Consider the following 24,488-nt stretch of genomic DNA (forward strand, 5'->3'; position numbering starts at 1 on the left):
TTTTACAAAACATTCTAACTTTTCTGAGATTGATCTGTAAGGGTGAAAGGTTTGAGAAACACTGGGTTCAGGGGGGGGGGGGGGGGGGGGGGGTTTAGGGGACGGAGCGGTCCATTGTGAGGAGATATAGCGTCTTAGCGCCGGGCTCAGTAGCTCAGGTCCGTGCTCAGTAGCCCAGGTCCAGGCTATATGCACAGTGGCCATATTTGAGAGAAGTTGGGTCTCTTCTCACTTCCTTCAAAGGTGTTACCAATGATACTAATGAAGGCTCTGTTCCATTTCATATAGCACAGTGGTTCTCAAACCTTTTATTTCAAGGACTCTCATAACTCTGAGAGCATACAAATGGAACTAAAAGGGTCCATTTGGTTCCATTTATATGCTCTCAGAGTTACACAACTTTTAAGGGGTAATTTGGAACCCCCAAGTTACCCTGGACCACACTTTGAGACCCAATGGTGTAGCAGAGTGTTTCCAGAGCCAACATGCACAATGTCAGCACCCTGACTCTGTTTGACCAGAATGGAACAGAGCCTTCATTAGTGTCATTAATAACACCTGTGAAGGAAGTGGGAAGAAACCCAACTTCTCTCCAAAATGGCTGCTGTGCATATAGCCAGACTCCGTAGCCCAGGCAGGCCCAGGATCAGTAGCCCAGGCCCGGGGCCCAGTCTCAGTAGCCCAGGTCCAGACAGGCCCGGGCTCAGTAGCCCAGGCTCAGTAGCCCAGGTCCAGCTGTATCTTGTGTTCGAAGACGGCGATGAGCAGCATAATGCAGAAGCCCAGGAGGATGCCAGCGTTCTGGAGCAGGAAGAATCCGCAGTGGCTGACGCCCTGGTCCCCTGCGTCGTTGTGCAACATCTCTGGAACCTGCACCACGACACAACACACACCACACACCCATTAGAAGCACCGTTATCTCCATGTTCAAAAGTTTTTGTTGTTCTTTTCATAAATGAACCCGTTTGGACCGGGTAAGACGCATTATCACTTAAACCATTATATTATGCTTTAGCCATTGAAAAACAGCAGATATACAGCAGATATAACCCATTTATTTATTACTATCGCAATACAGAGGAATTTAACACTTGCTACATGCCATTAAATACAAAACATGAAATACAGTAAAATGCAAGAATTATGAAATTGTACTCTACTTGATGGCAGTATGTTTCTTAATGAGCAACATTTGTTTTGCATAATCTATGGACCATCCCTGTTTTATAGTAGTTCAGATGAGCAGGCTCTGACTGGTAAGAGCTTATCCTAGACAACCATACACTACTGTCAACCGCCACAAGAGGTCAGACTTTGACAACTTTTGTGTTTCTGCTAGACTGGATAGTCAACATCAGGTAACTGACTGGCTCCACTTTGTTGAAATGTTGTCTGCTTATGACTAATCGGGAGAGTGTTTTCTGCAGGTCGCTCAGTCGGAGTATCAAAGGGTGCGTTCGGAAATGCGCACCGGGTGTGTGCTCAGTGTAGTAGGTGCCTAAACCTAACCCTAATCCTAGCCCTAACCTCAGTAAAACTATGCCTAAACCTAACCCTAAATTTAACCTCAGTAAAACTATGCCTAAACCTAACCCTAAACTTAACCTCAGTAAAAGTATGCCTAAACCTAACCCTAACCACACCCGGTGCGCATTTCCGAACGCACCCTTTCATACGCTTGGACTGAATCACCTGAAGAAAACACTCTCCCATGACTAATCCATCCACAAGAACAGAGATTAGATCATGTGTGTGTGCGCAGTACGTGCATGTGCGTGTGTGAGTGTGTATGTGTATGTGAGTGCAGTATGTGTGTGTGCGTGTGTCTGTGTGTGTGTGTGTGTGTGTGTGTGTGTGTGTGTGTGAGTGCTTGTGTGAGTGCTTGTGTGTGTGTGTGTGTGTGTGTGTGTGTGTGTGTGTGTGAGAGAGAGGAGTCCAGGTGCTTATGAAGGCCACAGGCTGAGCTACAGTCCTTGTTGTACATTCTTCATTCTTGTACAGTAAGTGTTGTTAGACGTTGAGTCATCAGAAGCATTTTTGTTGACAGCAGGTTTATACTGAGAGCTCAATCAGAACGGGTACAGATTATTGTGTATCATTATTTTATGCTTTAACTATTGAAAAATAGCAGATATACAAGCTCACAGCGAGCTGCGAGCTTGTAGATCTGCTATTTTTGAAAGATTGTGTCAAATCGTCTGTCTAAAATTAGAATTTTGACCCGATTCAATAAGTGTCTTTTGAATCCTTCTAAGACTTTTTGAAAAACCTATGTTTCTATGTCAGCAATCTGGCTAGTTCAGATTTCAGATTCAGATTTCTTTATTAACCATTGTGTAATACACATAGGAATTTGCTTTGGCATACTACATTTTTGCATTCAACAGAACGCAACACGTAGTCACCACAGCAGCCATGGACGGCGCTATCAAGTCATCGTCAAAGAAAAGGTCCTTTTCACTTAACTGGAGCTCATTCAGTCTGTTCTTGAGACACTACTATGTCAGTGGTTCTCAAACCTTTTCATGTCAAGGACCCCCAAAATGATATGTATTTGGCCACGGACCCGCATCTCAAAATATTTAGTTCCAGGGACCACCCAGAAGCAAAATTTTAGTTACAAACGTTCGCTTTGAAAATACATAATATATTCAATATTTTTCACTGGTTAAAGCATTCAATAATTCTAGGCCTAAATGGGTTCAGACTCTGGTTCAACTAAAGACTACTATAAGGCCATTTTAATACTGTTAAAATGAACTAGACTACTATAAGGCCATTTTAATACTGTTAAAATGAACTAGAAGACCATTTTATACTGGTTACAAAGAACTATTAAGACTACTTTAATACTTGCTAGAACGCTCCCCCATGTATTCAGGAATGCCTGGAGAGTCCCTGGAACTAGAGATCTGCAGCGGGAGCGCACCCCCGCAAGACCCACAGGTCCCGCCGCCATATATTGCGGTATTTTAATCCCTGCGAGCGGGAGCAGGCGGTCAAAATAAAGCCAGCGGCCCCCGCAAAATCCCGTACTCTCCTGCAATGAGCTTATACTGTACTTTAGCAAGATGGAAATATGTAGAGAACGTAATTTCCCCTGCTGAGCCTGAGGACAATTAACGCACGCAGCACGCACCTATAGTACGTGGAGTGGAGTTTCTCTTTCTCTCTCTCTCCCTCTCTCAATCTCCCCCTCTCTCTCTTTTGTTCTCACACTACCCGGTGCGCAGATTGTTGTGGTGGCATTGTCATTCACTATTTAAATAACAACTATTTATTATAATATAGGCCTATGTCCCATCGCAATATATATACCGTAAACACTTTACCTCTGTTAGCAACCCCTCACAAATGCTCCTCTCTGGCGCACACTAATCCTGTTCGGTAATGGCTTTGGATCTCAATGGATGAGATGGGCTACAAACGTCAACGTGCCTTCTATACTTTAGCAAGATGTGAATATGTAAAGAACGTAATTCGCCCTGCTGAGGACAACGCACGCACCTATAGTATGTGGTCTCTCTTTCTCTCTCTCACTTTCTTTCCTTCCGTCCCTCGCCCTCTCTCGCTCTGTGCGCAGCTTGTCGCGGCGGCATTGTCACTCACTATTTAATATTTCTACTGCTAGAAACCTTGGTGTGGTCCTGGACAGCCAGCTATCATTCAAGGCACACATTGCATCAGTCACCCGGTCCTGTAGGTTCACACTCTATAACATCCGTAAAATCAGACCGTTCCTCAGCCAGGAGGCAGCGCAGCTCCTCATTCAGACATCTGTCATATCAAAACTTGACTATTGTAACTCTCTCCTCACTGGTCTCCCGGCATGTGCACTTAAACCTCTCCAACTGATCCAAAATGCCGCGGCACGACTTAGGTTGGACTTCAACCAACCTAAGTTCTCACATGTCTCTCCCCTTCTCCGCAGCCTCCCGGTTGCGGCCCGCACCGAATACAAAACGCTGAAGCTGACCTTCAAAGCAGCCAAAGGTATGGCTCCTCCATACCTCCAAAACCTGATGAACCCCTACACCCCCACCCGTTCACTTAGATCAGCCAACACAGGGATGCTGACAGAACCCTCGCTAAAAACTCCAGGGCAAAAATCCACTCGTCCGAGACAGTTTGCCCTCCTGGCTCCCAAATTGTGGAATAAACTCCCTGTCGCACTTAGAACAACGGACTCACTCGCTAGCTTTCGCCGTGGACTGAAGACTCACCTTTTCAGACTCCACCTAAACCCTTAGCACTACAGTAAAATCAATGACCATACATGAAGCTAGTTAGCATTTGTTTTTGTTTTTTAGGTTTTTTAGAACTTTGATTATATTGTGTTTTTCTCTAGATAGATATCCATTCACATTGTTATATTGCTGTTAATGTACTGACTTATTATCTTGTTTATTATTGTGATGTTTTTTATCTGCTTATTGTAAGTCGCTTTGGATTAAAAGCGTCTGCTAAATGCCTAAACTGTAAACTGTAAACTGTAATATATATATAACTATTTATATATGTCCCTCCCATCGCAATATAAACACTTTTCCTCTGTGTGCAAACCCTCACAAATGCTCCTCTCATCACGCACACTGTTTGTTTTGGATCTCAATGTGCCTTCTTGGGAGGGAGGCTGTTGGACGCGCAATCGTGCATAATTTGCTTGTTGCGGGCGGGAGTGGTCAGAAATCAAGCAGGAGCGGGTGGTAATGGGATTAAAAAAATCAGTCCCCCACATATCTCTACCTGGACATATTTTGAGATGAGGGTCCGCAGCCAAATACATTTAATTTTGGGGGTCCTTGACATGAAAAGTTTTGAGAGCAACTGAAGACATTTATAGAATGGAGTCAAAAATATCCTAAGACAAAATGTTCACGATTTTTCAAAAATAGCAGATCTACAAGCTCGCAGCACGGCACTTGGGGCCGTGCTGTGAGCTTGTATATCTGCTATTTTTCAATAGTTAAAGCATTTAATAATGGTTAAAGTAATGATGCGTTCCCGGTTTTAATGGGATAAACATATTTTATTTTATTTTATAATAATGTACTATAAATCTATTTAAAGTGTAGTTCTCACCATGTCCACCAGGGCCACGTACAGGAACAGCCCGGCGGTGAGGGCAAAGATCCACATGGCCACGTTCTCGGCGTAGTGACCAATCAGGATGCCCGGCACCAGGCCCAGGTAGGCCATCATGGCCGACAGCACGTTGTACTGGATGGCCTGGCGCACCGTCATGCCCGCCTTCAGCAGCACCGCAAAGTCACCTGGGAAACGGAGTTCCAGGAGTCAAACTCAACACACATGAATGGTCAATGGCAAATGGTGCATTTATGTAGCGCCTTTGTCCAAGACGCTTTGCAGAGATTGTGCATTAAATTCACACACACATTCATACACCGATGGCAGAGGAAACCATGCAAGGCACCAACCTGCTCACCAGGAGCAACTAGAGGTTCAGAGTCTTGCTCAAGGACCCTTCGACTCCAACTCGGGCTCTGGGGGAGCCCGGGATCGAACTGGGAAACAATCTGTGTTCTAATGACGGTTTCTCTACCCCTGAGTCATTGCCGCCCACATCAATCACTCTGGGTCCTTGGGACAGTCAAAGTGACACCAGACAGGTTTTGGTTATCATATTTTTTTTTCTTTTCTTTTTTTTTTCTTCGGGGCAAAACGTTAATAGTTGTGGGTCTTGGGTTGAGGTTAAACGCTTTCAACAAGCGTCCCTTTTTTTGGACATTATAGGAAAAGATTTCCAAATATTAAAACAATAGATAGAACCAGTATACTGTAAACAAAATAGCCAATCTACAAGGTCAACACATTGTGAACTTGTAGACCAGCAATTTTTGTCATTTGTTTTATGAGTAGTGCAAAAAGAAAAAAAAAAGAAAAAAAAGAAAAAAAAAAAAAAAAAAAAGAAATCTCAACAATGATTCATAAACCTTGTGCCACATTCATGTAGCCACTCATGTAATACTCTAGCTCAGTGTTTCTCAAAGTGGACTCTGTGGGTTCCTTTATGGGGGTCTAAATTGACCCACACAAGTCTGTAACTCTGACAGTGTACAAATGGAACCAAATTAATCCGTCAGGGTTCATTTGGTTCCATTTGTACACTGTCAGAGTTACGGGGAGACCTTGACATTTAAACGTTCGAGAAACACCGCTCTAGCTGGTGGTGCGGCATAGCTCAAGGGTAGAGAAACCGTCATTAGAGCACAAAGGGTTCCCGAAGAGTTCCCAGTTCGAATCTGGGCTCCCCCAGAGTTAATGTCGAAGAGTCCTTGAGCAAGACTCTGAACCCCTATAGTTGCTCCCAGTGAGCAGGTTGGTGCCAGGTATGGTTTCCTCTGCCATTGGTGTATGAATGTGTGTGTGAATTGGTGAATGTAATGCACAATCTACAGTATGTAAAGCGCCTTGGATAAAAGTGCTATATAAATGCACCATTTACCATTTATCCAAGGCAAGAGAAAGACACAGAGCAATGTGGAACCAAAACTAACATGGCTAGCAGAACTGCACTTCTGCATACAAACCACAGAAGCGGTGACTGTGCACTCAACTCACCCAGTTCATGGGGCAGCTCGTGACAGAAGACGGCCACGGACGTGCTGAGGCCACTGGACAAGCCTTCAGTGAATGCAGCGCCTGAGGGGAGAAATCACACCATGTCACCCTGATTGTCTTTTCTTTCTACAAGCAAATGTAGTGTAGGTGATCTTCCTACTAATAAATGTAGTCAGTGGTGCTTCATTTATTGACGTCACATATTCACACACGTATGCGCTTCTAGAGGCTATTTAGAAAGAACTGATTTCAGCAGATCTAATGGTGGGAAAACAAAAAAGATGTTTTCTAATCTTAATTACCATTGCATTGTTACTTAAAGGAGTAGTTCACCCCCAAAATGACTTTTTTTCTATTGATTAGTCACACCATGGAGACTATCCGGAATCAATGGGGGTAAATTTACTCGAATCAAATTTTTGTCTTAGGAATGTGACAAAAACCCAAAAATATTATTGAACTCTAGTCTCCATGGTGTGACTAATCAATGGAAAAAAAAGTCATTCTGGGGGTGAACTACTCCTTTAAGGTTTCATTTTCTAGTTTCAATTAATTCAATTAGAAAATACAGCGCTGCAGTAGAGAAACCAAGTTTGCTTTAAACAAATCTCAAACAGTAGCCTGCATACCACAGTAACCATGTATGAGGACGTACACACATGCAGTCACCCCTGGAAACCTACAGTAGGTGTTAAGTATCCATATGAATGGGGTACTTTGCACTCGCAGCACACCACTCACTGGTAAACCTTGTGAACTTGTATTTGTTATGCAAATAGCCTTTTGATTAGATAGGCTGTATGGCGCGTAAACAGACCTATAGCCAGGCCATACACTGATCTAAGATCAGATTTAAAAAGCATTGGTGTAGTTCATAAACAGACCTATAGCCAGGCCATACACCAGGGTTCCCCAAATAGTTTTCCCCAACGTCTGAATTATGTCTAGGGTACCAAGCAGAGGGCCACAACATTGCAGGGGGTGACGGTGGCGTTTCTGCTACTCCAGCAACAGTTCAGATATCGTCGGGCAGAAACCTTGTATCTCCAAGTTTCAAATGTGTACGTTTTTTTGGTAAAGCAAAGCCCTGCTTCATCATACAAGATCGTTGCACAAAACTAGTGAAAACAGCAGATCTACAAGCACACAACGCCTCGCAACGCGAGACGTTGTGTGCTTGTAGATCAGCTGTTTTCACTAGTTTAGTACATTTTTTAGATGATAAATACAAAACGAACGGTTGTGGACATACAAGGTTTCCAACCGACAACGACGATATACTAATGTTGTTGCTGCTCTTATACTACCATTATTACTGGGGTTGGTGGGGGTCAGACAGTAGCCCCCCACGGGCCGCCTATTGGGGAACCCTGCCATACACTGATCTAAGATCAGATTCAAAAAAGCATCAGTGTGGATCGTGAACAGACCTATAGCCAGGCCATACACTGATCTAAGATCAGTTTTAAATAGCATCACTGTGCATCATGAACAGACCTATGGCCAGGCCATACACTGATCTAAGATCAGTTTTAAACACCATCACAGTGGATCATGAACAGACCTATGGCCAGGCAATACACTGATCTAAGATCAGTTTTAAAAAGCATCACAGTGGATCATGAACAGACCTATGGCCAGGCCGTCGCTGAAGTTGTGCAGACCGTCTCCCATGATGACCATCCAGGCCAGCGTGGCCACGCCCGCCTGCTGGAAGTGCTGCTGGTTGTACTGCTGGTTGTGGCTGTGGCTGTGAGGGTGGTGGTTCTGTTATGGAGGACCATAAGGTTAATACACAACCATGTGAGGGTGGTGGTTCTGTTATGGAGGACCATAAGGTTAATACACAACCCTGTGAGGGTGGTGGTTCTGTTATGGAGGACCATAAGGTTAATACACAACCATGTGAGGGTGGTGGTTCTGTTATGGAGGACCATAAGGTTAATACACAACCCTGTGAGGGTGGTGGTTCTGTTATGGAGGACCATAAGGTTAATACACAACCCTGTGAGGGTGGTGGTTCTGTTATGGAGGACCATAAGGTTAATACACATCCCTGTGAGGGTGGTGGTTCTGTTAGGGAGGACCATAAGGTTAATACACATCCCTGTGAGGGTGGTGGTTCTGTTAGGGAGGACCATAAGGTTAATACACAACCATGTGAGGGTGGTGGTTCTGTTAGGGAGGACCATAAGGTTAATACACAACCATGTGAGGGTGGTGGTTCTGTTAGGGAGGACCATAAGGTTAATACACATCCCTGTGAGGGTGGTGGTTCTGTTAGGGAGGACCATAAGGTTAATACACAACCATGTGAGGGTGGTGGTTCTGTTAGGGAGGACCATAAGGTTAATACAGAACTAGGGCTGTCACAATTATTACATCATCGTCTAATCGCGATTATTTGACATAATCGCGATTTTTCATAATTGTCATAATCGTTTCCATGTTGAAACATAGTGGAAATAGCAGATCTACAAGCTCACAACGCGTCACGATGCGACGCGTTGTGAGCTTGTAGATCTGCTATTTCCACTATCAATGTTCTTTTGTATAAAGTTGTCAAATATGTCAGTAATTTCTTTGTATATTTAGGTTATGTGTCATATCTACCATGTGCAACTTAAAAGGCTAAAAGCTAAACAGAAATGTAATTGTCAACGTCAAAAACACAATTAAATCGTTAATCGCAATTATTTGAGTGACAGATAAGCGTCATGTAAAATGTCATAATCGAGAGTTGTGACAGCCCTATACAGAACCCTGTGAGGGTGGTGGTTCTGTTAGGGAGGACCATAAGGTTAATACAGAACCATGGGAGGGTGGTGGTTCTAGATGGGCAGTGTTGATTTTGACTGGATATTTTGGTTTAGTTTTAGTCACACTTTAGACTAAAATGTTTTAATTTTAGACCCCAGCTACACGAGTATGGAGCTTTTCCTAAACGCACATTTTCGTATATCCGTTTAGAAAAGAATCCAGGTACACAACAAAAAATATCTAGCTCCACATGATTGGCTCCAACAAGCACACCAGGCCAGTAAGTGTCGCCGAGGCGGTAAGTTTGTCGCCGTGGCGGTAAGTGATATGTAATTTTAGAAAGGAGATGCCAGCACTCACTTTAGAATGGAATCTTGGAATTTTTATTTCAAGTTGCCCCATCAGCACAGCAGCTTTGTTTGCTGCTATGCTGCTGGGGCAACTTCAAATAAAAATTCCAAGATTCCATTCTAAAGTGAGTGCTGGCATCTCCTTTCTAAAAGTTCATTCGTTCCCTGAGCCGTGCACCCAAGACAAGTATTTGACGGAACTGTGTTTGATGAGAGCTCCTCTCTCTCTCTTCTGAAGTGATATGTAATACCATAAGAATAAGCTGAGCATGGGCAGTGAAAACAAACGGTAAGTAAATGCTTGCTTGATCCGTTTTTCATGTCTACACAGATCCACTGAATCGGATATTTTGGAAAAATAAATCTAAAAAAATATCTAAATAGAAAAAGATCTGTTTGGGGCATCCGCTGGCCTACTGGTCCGGGCAAATACCACATAGGCTCTGTGTAGCCTGCAGCGGGTCGCTGGTTTGATTCCCGAGCCCGAACCAGATTTCACTGCGTGTCACTCCCCGTCTCTCTCTCCCCGTTTCCCGTCAGTCTGCTATCCTATCGAATAAAGGCAAAAGCCCCACCAAAAAATATTGGGAAAGGAGCGCTTGTTTTTGTTCACCTGGATGTGGAAGAAGCCCATGCATTAGTCCCACGCTGGTGAATGCTAACCTGGTGAATGTTACTATGCCTAAAGCTAACATCAGTAAAACTATGCCTAAACCTAACCGTAAACTCAGTCAAATTATTCCTAGTTCCCCGAAGGAGGCGCCGCCTGCTCCACCTTGTGCCCAAAAACGAGCGCTCCTGTTCTCAATCTAACTGAATCTCAACTGTGAGATAACTGTGATGTCACCACTAGATCGAGAATCAGTTAGATTGAGAACCGGAGCGTTCGTTGTGCGGCGCAGGGCGGAACAAGCGGTCGCTTTGATCCACAACAACGACAACAACAACAACGTAACGTCGGCAGGAATGATAGCGCCTCACCCCACAGAGGTTAGGGTTAGGCATAGTTTTACTGAGGTTAGGGTTAGAGTTAGGCATAGTAAGTTAATGGCTAAACACAGCTGAGCTAGGCTAGTAGATAGAAAGAAAGAGGGGGTCGCAAACGAGTGACACAAGTGAATGGCTGTTGTCGCCATGTCATGGTGACTATGCAGAATTACACAGGTGCGCTGATAAGAGACTATCAAAGTCAATCAATCAATCTTTATTTATATAGCACATTTCATACAGCAAGTGCAGCCCAATGCGCTTCACAGATCAAATTATACATTATAAATTATACATTATTATACATTTAAAAGCAATAAGGAAAGGAGAAGAGTGAATTGATCCAGGTGGTGTTAAGGGTGTGTGGTGAACGACAAAACGAGTGCTCTTACCACGATCTAACTGAGTTACCCAATCTAACTGTAAAATATATATCATTCTCCTCCAGTGCAAACTATGAGTAAAACCTAACGCTAAAAGCTTAAGCGCTAACCCACCTGTGAGTGGTGGTGGTGCAGGATGTGGTGGTAGTCGTGGTGATGGTGGTGCGCGGGGCCCGCCGCCGGCCCCACCGTGTCGTGGAAGTGGGAGTGGCACTTGTTCTCGCAGTCGTCCCCCGTGAAGGAGACGGCGGCACCGCCGCTGGCCCCGCCCCCCGCCGCACCGCCCAACGAGGGGGGCGGAGCCAGCATCACCTGCTCCTCCTCGGCCACGCTCGCTCCGTCGGTGTCATGGAGGCACGGCACTGAGGCGTCACCGTTGAGCTCAGCGTCTGGGGGGGGGATTACAACACATTAGGTTCAGAACTATAGGGCAGAGACCATTCATTTTTTCCCATAGAGATTCCCAAAATGCCAAAATTTACCCCTAGCATTTAAGCCATCCAGAATACTGGTGAATCATGACCACCTGTAAGACTCCCTAATCGGGAGATAAGCGACCGTCACGTCGCATACACAAACTTTAGAAGGCAATCGTAGCCAATCAGGAGGGAACATTGGAAATGGGACAGATCCATGTTGAGGACATGACTTATACTGTATACTGCTTTGCGTGATTTTAGGATGAAATCTATAGGAGCAGTGTCCGAAAATGTGTTTTGCAAAAATCGGCCTGATGGTGGCGCTAGACGAGGCCATGTGAGAAATCAGGGCTGGAGGTTGTGAGTTGCCATCCAAGGAGTGGGTGTGCAAAGTTTGGCATCGATAGGGCCAACGGTGGCAGAGATAAGAGTGGGGGCAAAAGTGTGACGTGAGGAACAGACTGACAGACAGACGGACAGACAGCTGGTGGAGCTTTTCATAGTAACTTGCGACCTGACGTTCGCAATAAAACATTTGATTCTGTGGAAAAAGAAAATTGAAAAACCAAAAAAGAGGAAGGGAAAAAAAAGGTATCCATTAAATATAGTGCATCATATCATTAAATATGCACTTTTCTTTCACAGAATCAAATGTGTTATGATTCACCAGGAGCCTCGTTGGCTGGATTCTAGGCTTAAAATACGTTTTTTTGGGGGGGGGGCTACAAAATGGCCGCCACTGCCCTAATTAGAATAACTCTCATTACAATGAGAGAGCTAACGTGAACACAGAGCAAAATAATAGTTCAGAAGCTATGGTCACTGAACTAAATATTGGACCAGATCATCACAAGCCACATAATATTAACAAAATTGTCATACTACAGTGGCTTTTTTCAGCGACACAACAACTGAGAAAATCAGCTTTATTATTGCTCTTTAGCTGTCCCACAGTGTCCCTGCAACACACTCTCACGGGATCTATAGCACCAGTAAACAGGACGTGCGCGAGATTTGCCGTCAGATCCGGCGCCCACTTAGGAGTCTATTTGTAGGCTTTGTGTACCATGTCGCACTCTAGTGGATCCAATGAGGATGAGCTATCTTCATTAATTAAATATCTTTGGCCTGGCTTCCCTATTTTGGGCTGTGTCTGTAGTCTCTCTCTTTCGAGGCAAAGAGGCAATCGCAACAACACTGAAACTACAATTAATAACGCGGTGTATCTCTGATTAATTCATCTCATGACAGTACCTTCAGCATGCTTGAGGTCGTTCTCCTCCAGAGCTGGAAGCTTCTCCAGGTCTCCTTTGTCATTCTTCTGAAAACGGAAGATAATTATACTTCATGAACATCTCACAACATCTTATGTACAGACAGAGGACAGATGTACAGAATATATACACTTAAGGCCGGGCAATTAACTGAAATTTGATTGATTCTTTCGTGTGATGCTGTAGCATTATCAAGTAGGCCAAGTAGGGCATTCATTTAGGAAGAAAAATATAAAGTTAACTCATCTAGTGCCTTTCGCGTGATGTCACGCAATAAGTACTAGAGTACGTATAGTGCCGAATGCGCGATGTCGCGCGAAAAGTAATATATTACTGTAACGGCGAGTAAAAATACCTAGTACAATGGCCGACGCTCCGGAGACGAAATCCGCGCTGATTTGTCATCATCACGGCTCCACGAGCACACAATAGTCATCCCATAACATTGAGGTGGACGGCCGATCTCATCTTTAATGTCCATTATCTCAAAACAACACTTTAGAAGCGAAGATGGAGGCAGATGCTCGCTTATAAAACACATGTATAAACGCTCCGATGCAATCCAGCATGGCACCACGTAAACAATGATCGGTTCCGTCGCAGGATCCGATGACGTCAGACCGGAAGTACTTCCGGTCTAGACTTCTGGCCTTCAAAATAAGACAATGGCCGTTAATGGGGCCGGGAGGGGGCACTCTGGACCCCCTAATCCGTTAATGTCCTGGGCTCTGGATGAGTTAAGACTATGGAGATAAGGTTTCTGCCCGACAGCAACGACATAGTGACTCTACCCATATTAGGAATATCTACAAGCTCACATCGCGGCCTGATGTGACGAGTTGAGAGCTTGTAAACTGACTATTCGTCACACAGCAAAGTACATACACTGTAGTGCTTAAAGAGGTTAAAATTAGGGTTGCAACGGTATGAGATTTTTAACACCGAAAACCGTGTCCGTGTCAACACCGCGGTTATCGGTAACACCGTCTCAACCACCATTGCGTGTCTTGTCGTCTTGTGAGCACTCAGTAGCAGCCAATGCTACCTCAAGCTACAACAGCAACAACAACCATCCGACCATATTAAAAATTCGGCTTTGTAAAAAAGCAACAACACTTAAGGCCCTCTTACATCTAACAACTTTGAAAAGATTTCTCAGTCGTAATAAAGTCGAGGCGCGCTCCCGTGATTCGGTGGTTATTCAATCGTTAAATGTGAGCTAGTGTTTCCGACTCGATTAAAATTTCAGCTTTGTAAAAAAGCAACAACACTGTTAGTGTTACAACAGCCCCGCGTTTTCTTGTTTGGCTAATCGTTGTTTTTCTGCCTACTGCGCGCTGTGACATTATAAAGCCACAACTAGTCTCCGAACGTGCCCTGCGAGTGGGGACGAGACATCATGCAGTCTGATGGGCTGTGCCTCGCCTTGTCGGTGATCCGTTGATTCTGGATCTGTTCTCGACACACAAGGAACGGCTCCCGGCCGTTCCTTTAAAAGAGCTGTTCAAAAGAGCGGAATCGTTGGCGAACGTCTCATCTCTACTGCGCTCCTCGGGCCAGCGGCTGCGTTTTCTTTTTATTTAACGGTGTTATCGGTGTGCAAGTAAAGTACTCGGTGTTGTGCTCGCTCACCGGTAACACCGAGTCCGCTGCAACCCTAGTTAACATGACTGTGAACATGTCACTACATGCGAGTAGTGCAGACTGGAGTTGTGACCTTGTGCTTCTTGTCCTTGTACATCTTGCCCAGCGTCAGGAAGTGTTCGATGAGGAACATGAAGTAGACCCCCAACAGCGCCGTCAGACCCTTCCACACCCCGTCCAGGTTCTCCTCCGGCTCCTCGTGAGCCGACAGCTCCATCCCAGAGTCCTCCGTGTGGAGGTGGTGGTGGTGACCGCCCTGGGACTGTTGGGAGTTGCAGGGACGGAAAAATGACAAATGGGCGCGATTTGTGAAACAGCGTGAAAGGAGCTTATAGTACACCAACGCTCAGAGATGGCCGAAAATGCATAAAATGTTATAGAAGGCAAGTGTTCAACACGGTGGATGTTCAACATTATGTATTTTCTCCCATCTCTACCAACACTGTTTCCTAAACAATTACTGAAGCACAAAATGTAGAATTACAATGTTTTGGTATTTGATACATTTTCTACACACAGCCAACCGGTTGTATTACTTCTTCAAAAAAGAATCTTGAAAGCAAGACCAAATAAGCAAACAAGCCCAAACAAAAGCAACCCACAACTATGAATGTTTACACAACTTTACAGGAAAAACGAGACCAAAGTCGCTTATAATAAACCCATCTGGCAACACTGGCAGCCTAGAGTTGCCGGCTACCGAATGCAATGTTCTGTCGTCCGACTTCTAAATGCCAAGTTTGCCAACTAATGCCAGCAGACTACAACAGACTAACAGTTTGAACAGTTGGAAGCCGTTGGAAGTAGTCTGTTCGGTGAAGAGCCACCTCAACTCACGTGGGGGATGAGGAGGGATAAAAGGGTAAACTCACGTGGGGGATGAGGTGCAGGAAGGCGTCTCCGCTCAGCGTGCCCACGGCCAGCGCCACCAGGAAGCTGACCAGGAACTTGAAGAAGACGCGGTTCATCAGGGGGATGAGGACCACGCCCAGCAGGGACAGCAGGCTGATCACCGTGATGGACACGATGCCCCCCGCCCACGCTGAAACACACACACAGGTTTCTATGACTACTTGTGAGGACAGTGGCTTTAACTACCGGTATATATGCTGTACAGCTCGCAGTGCCACGATGTGAGCTTGTTACAGGGTTCCCACACATCTTTACCAATTAATTTCCAAAACCTTTCCAAAACTTTTCCAGAATATTTAACCCGATTTCCAGGACTATATAACAATTCAGCTCAATAACGAGTCGCTTACTCCTATGCGCAATGCCCAAAGACAGGTAGTGTATGCCAGTGGTTCTCAACCTTTTCAGGCCGTGACCCCCGAAATAATCCTATTTGAACTGGGGACCCCCACCCTGACGAGCACTAAGAGTAGAGGAATTTTGTATAATACGGTTCTATTGTGAAAATAGCCGATCTACATGCGTTGCGAGGCGTTGTGAGCATGTAGATCTGCCATTTTCAAAAATGTCTGCCTCTAATATTTGACAATTTGGCCAATGTTTAATTTGTCATTTCAGAGGTATTAACAAAATCAATAACCAAAGACAATGCATAGATATTTTTTTCCAGGACCCTTGATCAATTCCAAAACTTTTCCGGTACTGGAAAAACATTTTTCTAATTTCAAAATATTTCCAGGAATTTCATGACCGTGGGAACCCTGTTTTTATATCTGCTATATTTATATATTTCTTTTGTGATTTGTAACTAAAATATTTGCTTCTAGGGGGGTCCCTGCTGGGACAACATATTTTGAGATGGGGGTCGGCGGCCAAATACAAATCATTTTGGGGTTCCTTGACATGAAAAAGTTTGAGAACAAAGGATTTAGAACACGTGTATAAAATCGGGTCTGGAGAATGCCTGAAAATCATTAAAGGGGAAGACCACCCATTTTCAATATTGAACTATGTCATTAATATACCTTAGAGGAGTTGTGTGGGAAATAGAAAAAAAGTTCCCCCCCTTCTGTGTTGCCTAGAACTGGAGGATTGATTTTGGGGTTTGTATTGTAAAGTACAACTTGATGACATCATACATTGTACTTTACAATACAAACCCCAAAATCAATCCTCCAGTTCTAGGCAACACAGAAGGGGGGGAACTTTTTTTTTGTTTTCCACACAACTCCTCTAAGGTATATTAATGACATATTTCAATATTGAAAATGGGTGGTCTTCCCCTTTAACTACACTGTTGTGAACGGCAGATCCTATTACCTGATGACTTCATCTCCCAAAGCATTCTGGGAATTTGAGTTTTTGCATCAGTGCCGGGTGCCGCAGGCCGCACGGCTCGGTTTACAATAGGAAACGTTATTATAACCCCACTTGCGTTGGGTTTTGCAATCAACGGTTGGATTTGAAAACCCGACTTCAGTTCTTACCGATGCCGATGTTTTTACTTGCGTCACCGCCGAGGTGGTCACTGGCGTTGTCGTGGTGATCCGAGTGGTCGTGGTCACCGTGGAAACTGTGACCGTGGTGATGATGTTTATTGTCTGTGTGGGAGAAGCAGAACAGAAAAGACAGAAAATGCACACGATGTCAACATAAAATCATTATCAGGGTTTCTTGTTTTATTTATTAATGTGTGTGGTTGCTAAAGGCAACACACTATTGTCCTAGGGGTTACCACATATTTTTACCAATTTATTTCCAAAACTTTTCCAGAATATTTAAACCAATTTCCAGGCCTATATAAGTCATTCAGTGCAACTCCGATGAGTAATGCCCAAAGACAGGCAGTGTAGCACAAGTAAAGCATAGAGCGGTAGCTGGCTCGATTCGGGTCCACTTCTAGCGTTTAGCCAGTCTTTATAGTAGTTTTCATTTGTAAGCCACAATTATTAAAAGTGCATTTCCCAGGCATTGTGGATACTAGTTCAAATTAGTTAGGTTGCACAGCACTGCACACGGTTAAGGAACATATCTACAAGCTAACTACGCATCACACTGCAGAACTTTGTGAGCTTGTAGATCTGTTCTTTTTGTCCCATACATTGAGAAGCACCCAGCTGGGTGCCATTGCAAACATTAGGCTGCAATCACGCAGCCTGTTAGCCGAAAAACTACTTAGGTTACATATTTCTTGTAATGTTATACATGTTTTAGAACATGATTTTAACAGAATCAATTGCCAAAAACTATGCATAGCTAAATATTTTTCCATGACTTTCCTTCCTAGACCCTTGATCAATTCCAAAACCTTTCCAGTACTGGAAAGACATTTTTCTAATCTCAAAATATTTCCAGGAATTTCATGACCGTGGGAACCCTGTCTTTCATCTCTGTGAAGTGAAGGGGGACTGCCCCATAGGTCGAACTCCCGTTGGGTCGAACAGCGTCGGCAGGTTAGATAATCACCCGCGAGCGTCGGCAGGTTAGATAATCACCCACGTCACGGTTACTGAGGTTAGGGTTAGAGTTAGGCATGGTTTTACTGAGGTTAGGATTAGGGTTTGGGTTAGAGTTTGGTGGTCGATCCAAAGGGTGCTCGACCTAATGACATGTTACCGAAGTGAAGTGGAGTGGGACAGACCTTTCCCCGTGCGCTCAGGCTGCTCTCCGTGCACCAGACAGGACTTGGTGTCGATCTGGTTGAGGAGCGCCGGACACAGGAAGCTGAAGTCACTGAGGGACAGAACCACCTCCTGGGACATGCCGTGGGACGCCAGTAAGGTGGACGCGTTCAAGCACTAGGAGGGGGAGGGGGGGACAAAGTAGATCAGGGGTGGGCCACTATATTTTCACACTCACTCCAGAGGGCCATAATACATGTTATACAGTCAAACACTGCAAAAATAGATGATCTACAAGCTCAAAATGCGTCGCATCAGCTGCTTTTGAATATAAATCCTGAAAAGTAACATTTTTATTTGATTTCATATGTTCTCATGGTATGTTCTTATGTTAACTTCATGAACTTAAATACAAATACATTGGACATTAAAAGGAATAGCACTAGTCATTAAGCTACTAATATAGGAATAGCACTAGTCATTAAGCTACTAATATAGACTAAGTAATTAGAGTGGGTCATATTTGCAGGTTTTTTCTTTTTTTTACTCAGGGAACCGCTGTAAATCCTTTTTTCATCCTACCACGGCACCCCTGAATTACACTGTTATTTTCTTTGTTGAATCTTACGTCATACCACACGACATAAATATACACATCTTTCCAACTGAGATAGGGTAGGCTGTGTCATGGGGAAATATCCGTTTCCATCAGAACTGACTGAAAATAACGTATGTATAACTTGTACAGTATATACTTAAGTTTAACCACTTGAACCCCAGCATCCCTATTCCGGGGGAAGGTTCACCCAAAATAGCCGAGCTTGTAGATCTGCTATTTTTGGTGAAGAGAGTTGGCATAGATGGACAAAGAACTTGTCAAGTACAGTGCAAATCAGGTCTGTTTTACTAAGCATAGTGAAGTGATATTGATGAACTTCAAATATTATCAAAGTATCGTGACTGAGGCACCCCTGGACTGGCATCACGGCACCCACTTTGGGAAAACCTGCATTAGATCATTTGTGTCTGTCGGGCAGAAACCAAGTATGTCCGTATTTAAACTTGTAGAGAAAGGTATCTGCAATAAAGCAGACCGCCCGCAACACTCCAAGTTAGATTAAGGCTTTTAGGTGCGCGGCTCAAAAAAGCATAATGAGAAAGAAGTAGTCGCCAGCACTCAAGGAATATCCTTTTTAAATGATTTTATTTACCTCAATGGACAGTGTACGGACGCGTTTCGGCCCTTCGGCCTTCCTCAGCGTTGCAACAGTTACAAAATCATGTAAAAAGGATATTCCTTGAGTGCTGGCGACTACTTCTTTCTCTACCGTATTTAAACTTGAAATGTATTTTTCCGTAAAAATCAATTCCCTACTTTGTTGTACAAGAGAGTTGCACAAAAGTAGCGAAAATAACCAATTTGTCTACGGTCTGTGGGTTTTATGAATGTTTAACCAATGAAGATCATTAACAAGAGCGTGTGACTAAATAATTATCACACTGGATGAAAACGGAACACAGGTTATTTCCAATACTCGAGAAGTATTTTGCCCTTGGGGTAAAAATAGCAATAGGTTCAGCCATCTACCTCTTTATATACACCCATTAAGTCCAGTTCCATGGAATGCAGTTAAATGTTTACCTCGGTGGCGTTCTGAGCCTCATGGTCATGGTCATGGTCATGGTGGTCGTGGGACGCGTCCTGGTCCCCTTCGTCCCTGCGGCGCCGACGGTGCGGCTGTCGTTGGGTGGTGTAAGCGGGGGTGGTGCTGAGGTCCTGGGCCTCCGTGGTGCTGCCGCTCTTGTCGTACAGGTTGTAGCGCACGTCGGGGTTCTTCGACTTCTTGCCCGGAGCCGCGGCAGCAGCAGCGTCCTCCTGCGTGGGCACCTGAGCGTCCGTAACACAACAAAACTAAAATATAACAATGACACCAACCAGGGCCCAGTAAGCAAATGTAGGGCGGGTCTATCACATTTACGCTACTCTGACTGGTTGTAGGTTTAACGTTTTTAGAGTCTGTTAATTAATTTTTTTGTAACCTCTCCTTGGGGAAAAAGAACACTGAAAAGAACCAGACTAATATCCACACATTGATATTGTCTGGCTATGCGAGGCTATTAACGGTGCTCCAAGTAGGTAACATGTCATTAGGTCGAACACCCTTTGGATCGACCACTAAACTCTACCCCAAACCCTAATCCTAACCTCAGTAAAACTATGCCTATAAACCTAACCTCAGTAACCGTGACGCGGGTGATTATCTAACCTGCCGACGCCGTTCGACCCAACGGGAGTCCGACCTCCAAGTAATCAACAGAATAAATCGCTCAAGAAAACGCTTTAGCCCTAATGAAACGTTTTGAACTCCTGGGGAGTGTGAAAAAGGGGTGGGGGGTGTATGGAAAAGCACCTTGGGGGTCTTGCTGGGGGAGGACTTCCCGGGCTCCGAGGTGTTGTCGCGGCTGTCTTTCTGGCGGTGCGTGTGGTTGTTGCTGCCGTGGGGATGCTGGTGGTGGTAGGCGTGGTGGTGGTGGTGGTGATTGTGGTGGTGGTGGTGGTGCACGGGGTGGTGGTGGTGGTCCTGCTGCGCCCCCTCCTGGCCGGGCTGCTCGTGGTGCTGCACCATGACCTTCCTGATGTGGTCCAGACCCACGCTGTGCAGCAGCCTCCTCAGGCCCGCCAGGGAGATGGAGCCGTTCTCACCGTACCTGTTGGGGAGAGGTCCAACGGCTCACGTTACTGGTTGGTTTCCAACCCATTTAGGCCTAGAATTATTGAATGCTTTAACCAGTGAAAAACAGCAGATATACAAGCTCACAGCGCGGCACCGAGTGCCGCGCTGCGAGCTTGTAGATCTGCTATTTTTGAAAAAGTCGTGAAAATGTGTGCAAGTCTTTGAATATTATGTATTTTCAAAGCGAACGTTTGTAACTCAAATTTTGCTTCTGGGTGGTCCCTGGAACTAGATATTTTGAGATGCGGGTCCGTGGCCAAATAAATATCATTTTGGGGGTCCTTCACGTGAAAAGGTTTGAGAAGCACTGACATAGTAGTCTCTGAAGAACAGGCTAGCTGAGCTCCAGGTAAGTGAAAAGGACCTTTTCTTTGACAATGGCTAGCCGCTAGTAGTCCAGGCGTTTCGGGCAGTATTTTGATGTAATCGTGCACTTTATGAAAGAAGCATGAAATTTGGCACACAGTTAGAACATGCCATATGGAAATTTCTTTGCTATAGGGGCATCGCAGATTGTCTTGGGAAACTTGTGGGAGCCAATTAAAGTTGGGCTCTCATAGACTTTACTATACAGTAAAAGAATGCAAAAAATACATATGCTTTAAGAAGCATGTAAGGGGTCAAACTAGGTGTTTTTGGGGATTCGGAATCCAATGCAAACATTTGTTTTGCAGGAAAAACATTCCTTGGGCTAAAAACGGACCCCATAAATCTATGGTTTAGTGATTAGTCATCACTTTTCAAAGTTTATTGGCGTCCGTTTCTCGGAAAGGAATGTTTTACGTGCAAAACAAATGCTTGCATTGGATTCAGAATCCCGAACAACACCTAGTTTGACCCCTCACATGCTACTTAAAGCATATTTGTTTTTTGTATTTATTTGACTCTATATGTTCCATATGGCATGTTCTAACTGTGTGCCAAATTTCACGCTTCTTTCATAAAGTGCACAATATTTGCCTGAAACGCTCGGACTATAGCCAGATTGCGGACATAGAAACATATTTTTTTTCAAAAAACCTTAGAAGGATTCAAAAGACACTTATAGAATCGGGTCAAAATTCTAATTTTCACGATTTTTCAAAAATAGCAGATCTACAAGCTTGCGTGTATATCTGCTATTCTTCAATAGTTAAAGCAGTCAATAATCCTAGGCCTAAATGGGTTAACGTTTTATTTACATTTTTGAGCTTATATGAACGTCTGGCTTTTTCCATATGTACGCCCAGGGTCACATTGGCCAAGGTTTGCAGGATGCCTTCTTGAAAGTAACTAATAAATAGCACCCCATTAAGACTTGAAGGCGATTCTACAAATACAACAGTTTTCTGAAAAACCTACTGTATGTTGCTTATCTATACTGTACATCAGTGGTTCTCAAACCTTTTTGTGTCAAGGACCCCCAGAATTATATGCATTTAGCCGCCGACTTCCCATCTCAAAATGTGTTGTTCCAGGGACCCCCCAGAAGCAAAGATTTGAGTAAACAATCTATATATCTTCTCCATTAGCCCCTCCATAACATTTGCGTCTATACTGTATATAGTGATAGTTTTAGAAACTTTTTTCATCAGTGAAAAAAAAAAAAAAAAGGTAGTCGATGAAAAAAAAACGTTTTAGTAGTCACAGGGTTCCCACACATTTTTACCAATTAATTTCCAAAACTTTTCCAGAATATTTAACCCAATTTCCAGGACTATATAACAATAATTCAGCTCAATAACGAGTCGCTTACTCCTATGCGCAATGCCCAAAGACAGGAAGTGTATGCCAGTGGTTCTTAACCATATTTCAATAATCTTAATCATATTTCAACGCCTCGCGTTGCGAGGCGTTGTGAGAATGTAGATCTGCTATTTTCACAATTTCTGCCTCTAATGTTTGACAATTTGGCCAATGTTTAATGTGTCATTTCAGAGGTATTAACTAAATCAATAACCAAAGACAATGCATAGCTATTTTTTCAGGACCTTCCAGGACCCTTGATAAATTCCAAAACTTTTCCAGTACTGGAAAAAAAAAAGTCTAATTTCAAAATATTTCCAGGAATTTCATGACCGTGGGAACCCTGTAGTCAAAACACTCCAGACGTACCGGTCGAACAGCGCCTCCAGGTGTTGTCGCTGGGTGCCCTCTGCTTTCTGGCCGTCCACCACAGCAGAGCCCACCTCCACCGCCCCCGTCGCCAGCTCCGACGGGGAAGGAATACACGTGCTACACTCTGTGGTCCTTAGGCTTGTGGCAGTAGTAGATGCACTACCACCACCATCACTACTACTACTGTTCAGGCATGGTAAGAGAAGCGCAAAGAGGGCCACAGATCTCCAAGTCCTCTCCATCGTCCTTTGGATAAAGAAACAAACAACAACAACAAAAAAAGGGGGAATATCAGTTATCAGTTTGCGTCGGTAGCGTTGTCACGATTGTGACGTTTTCTTGACGATTAATTGTCACACAAATAATTGTTGTTCACGACTTGATTGTGTTTTTTGCCGTTGAACACTGGAAAATTATGAATACAAATGGCATTTCTGGCTTTTAGGACACAAACAAAAGCTGCACATGGCGGAAATTACAAATAACTTAAATATACAATTATTAGTGGAAATAGCTGATCACAAGCTCACAGCACGTCACATCAAACAAACCCAAAACACACAATTTAGGACGAGTACATTCTGAACTCCTGATGCGTACAGTCACAGTGAATATCTGAACTAGGTATGATGTGATGACAAAATATAAGATAAGGAACTGATTATGAAATGCTTGTGTCCTAATACTACACTGACAAAACTATCCCTTTTACACAACATCATCTAGTCTTGTATCACCACGGCAAACATCCATATTTCTGTAAATAGCAAAAGAGTAACAGACCATTTAGACCAGTGGTCCTCAAAGTGGGCTCCAGGGACTCTCTGGGTTCCTTTTGGGAGGTCTAACATTTACAAGTATGTAACTCTGACAGTGTACAAATGAAAATGTGTACACTGTCAGAGTTAAGGGGGGGAGACCTTGACATGTTAAGACCCACCCACCCGTAACACCCACCCACCCATAACCTTGGAGACGACCAAGACTCGTTAACAACCCTGAAGGCAGGCAGGTGCCTCAAGGGAAGTTTGAGAACTACTGATTTAGACCAAAATGCAGATTTAAAGGAATTCTGCAATGAATCTCTATATTAACAATACAACAGGCTCCCTCATTGTATCACGATATATACACTATCTCTGAAAAGGCGTATCGCGGAGACATTGTATCGTCTCAACGATATTTATCACCATATCGCCCACCCCTACGTCATGATCCAAATAAGAACATTATAACGGTGTGTAAAACAGAGAATCTAGAATTTGCCACAGACAAGGCCAAGTCTTTGCCACAGACACATTTTGTCTCCTGTCCTTGTGTGACACTGTCAATATTTTACCAACCACCTGACCTAGGTTGTTTTTAGATTCACAACACAACCTGGTAGCATGTCACAGAGTTCAGTGCAGCAGATAAACCTGTAGTAGCTGTTGGTAGTAACACATAACCCTGTCAGCATCTTGGCAGGTGCTGATTATAATCATTTTTCCACAAAGCAGCTTTAGTCTAGTCCTGCCAGGTTGATTACAGTTCAGAGATGGGATTTATGGCTCTTTGAAGTGAGCCGGATCTCTGATGGGATTTATGGCTCTTTGAAGTGAGCCTTGATCTCTGGGATCCGTTCCTTTCAAAGAGACGTTCAAAAGCCTCACTTTAGTTACTAGTTAGTAGTTAATTTGTAGATTTTGATTATAATTACAATTAACTTCAACCCTATATACATT

The 24,488-nt window shown here is 44.0% G+C and overlaps 1 protein-coding gene across 2 annotated transcripts in view; it reads right to left on the minus strand.

The window, feature by feature from the left end:
* Nucleotides 1–396: 396 nt before the first annotated feature.
* Nucleotides 397–24,488, minus strand: part of slc39a6 (solute carrier family 39 member 6) — a 28,344-nt gene continuing 4,252 nt past the window's right edge. Inside the window, exons 2-14 of one of the 2 annotated variants that reach the window (XM_080726303.1) lie at nucleotides 22,762–23,010; nucleotides 20,344–20,641; nucleotides 19,575–19,820; nucleotides 17,953–18,109; nucleotides 16,799–16,912; nucleotides 15,272–15,441; nucleotides 14,473–14,661; nucleotides 12,736–12,802; nucleotides 11,177–11,451; nucleotides 8,214–8,349; nucleotides 6,583–6,663; nucleotides 5,083–5,273; nucleotides 397–870 (exon numbers count right to left, since the gene is read on the minus strand). In XM_080726303.1, the coding sequence (XP_080582429.1) occupies nucleotides 718–870; nucleotides 5,083–5,273; nucleotides 6,583–6,663; nucleotides 8,214–8,349; nucleotides 11,177–11,451; nucleotides 12,736–12,802; nucleotides 14,473–14,661; nucleotides 15,272–15,441; nucleotides 16,799–16,912; nucleotides 17,953–18,109; nucleotides 19,575–19,820; nucleotides 20,344–20,641; nucleotides 22,762–23,006 (2,322 nt within the window). In that variant the 5' untranslated portion in view covers nucleotides 23,007–23,010 and the 3' untranslated portion in view covers nucleotides 397–717. The remainder of the gene's footprint in view (nucleotides 871–5,082; nucleotides 5,274–6,582; nucleotides 6,664–8,213; nucleotides 8,350–11,176; nucleotides 11,452–12,735; nucleotides 12,803–14,472; nucleotides 14,662–15,271; nucleotides 15,442–16,798; nucleotides 16,913–17,952; nucleotides 18,110–19,574; nucleotides 19,821–20,343; nucleotides 20,642–22,761; nucleotides 23,011–24,488) is intronic. The other variant, XM_080726302.1, reaches the window with a different exon arrangement.

The sequence above is a fragment of the Nannobrachium achirus genome, assembly GCF_963921795.1.
Source record: "Nannobrachium achirus genome assembly, chromosome: 5".
Classification (NCBI taxonomy): domain Eukaryota; kingdom Metazoa; phylum Chordata; class Actinopteri; order Myctophiformes; family Myctophidae; genus Nannobrachium; species Nannobrachium achirus.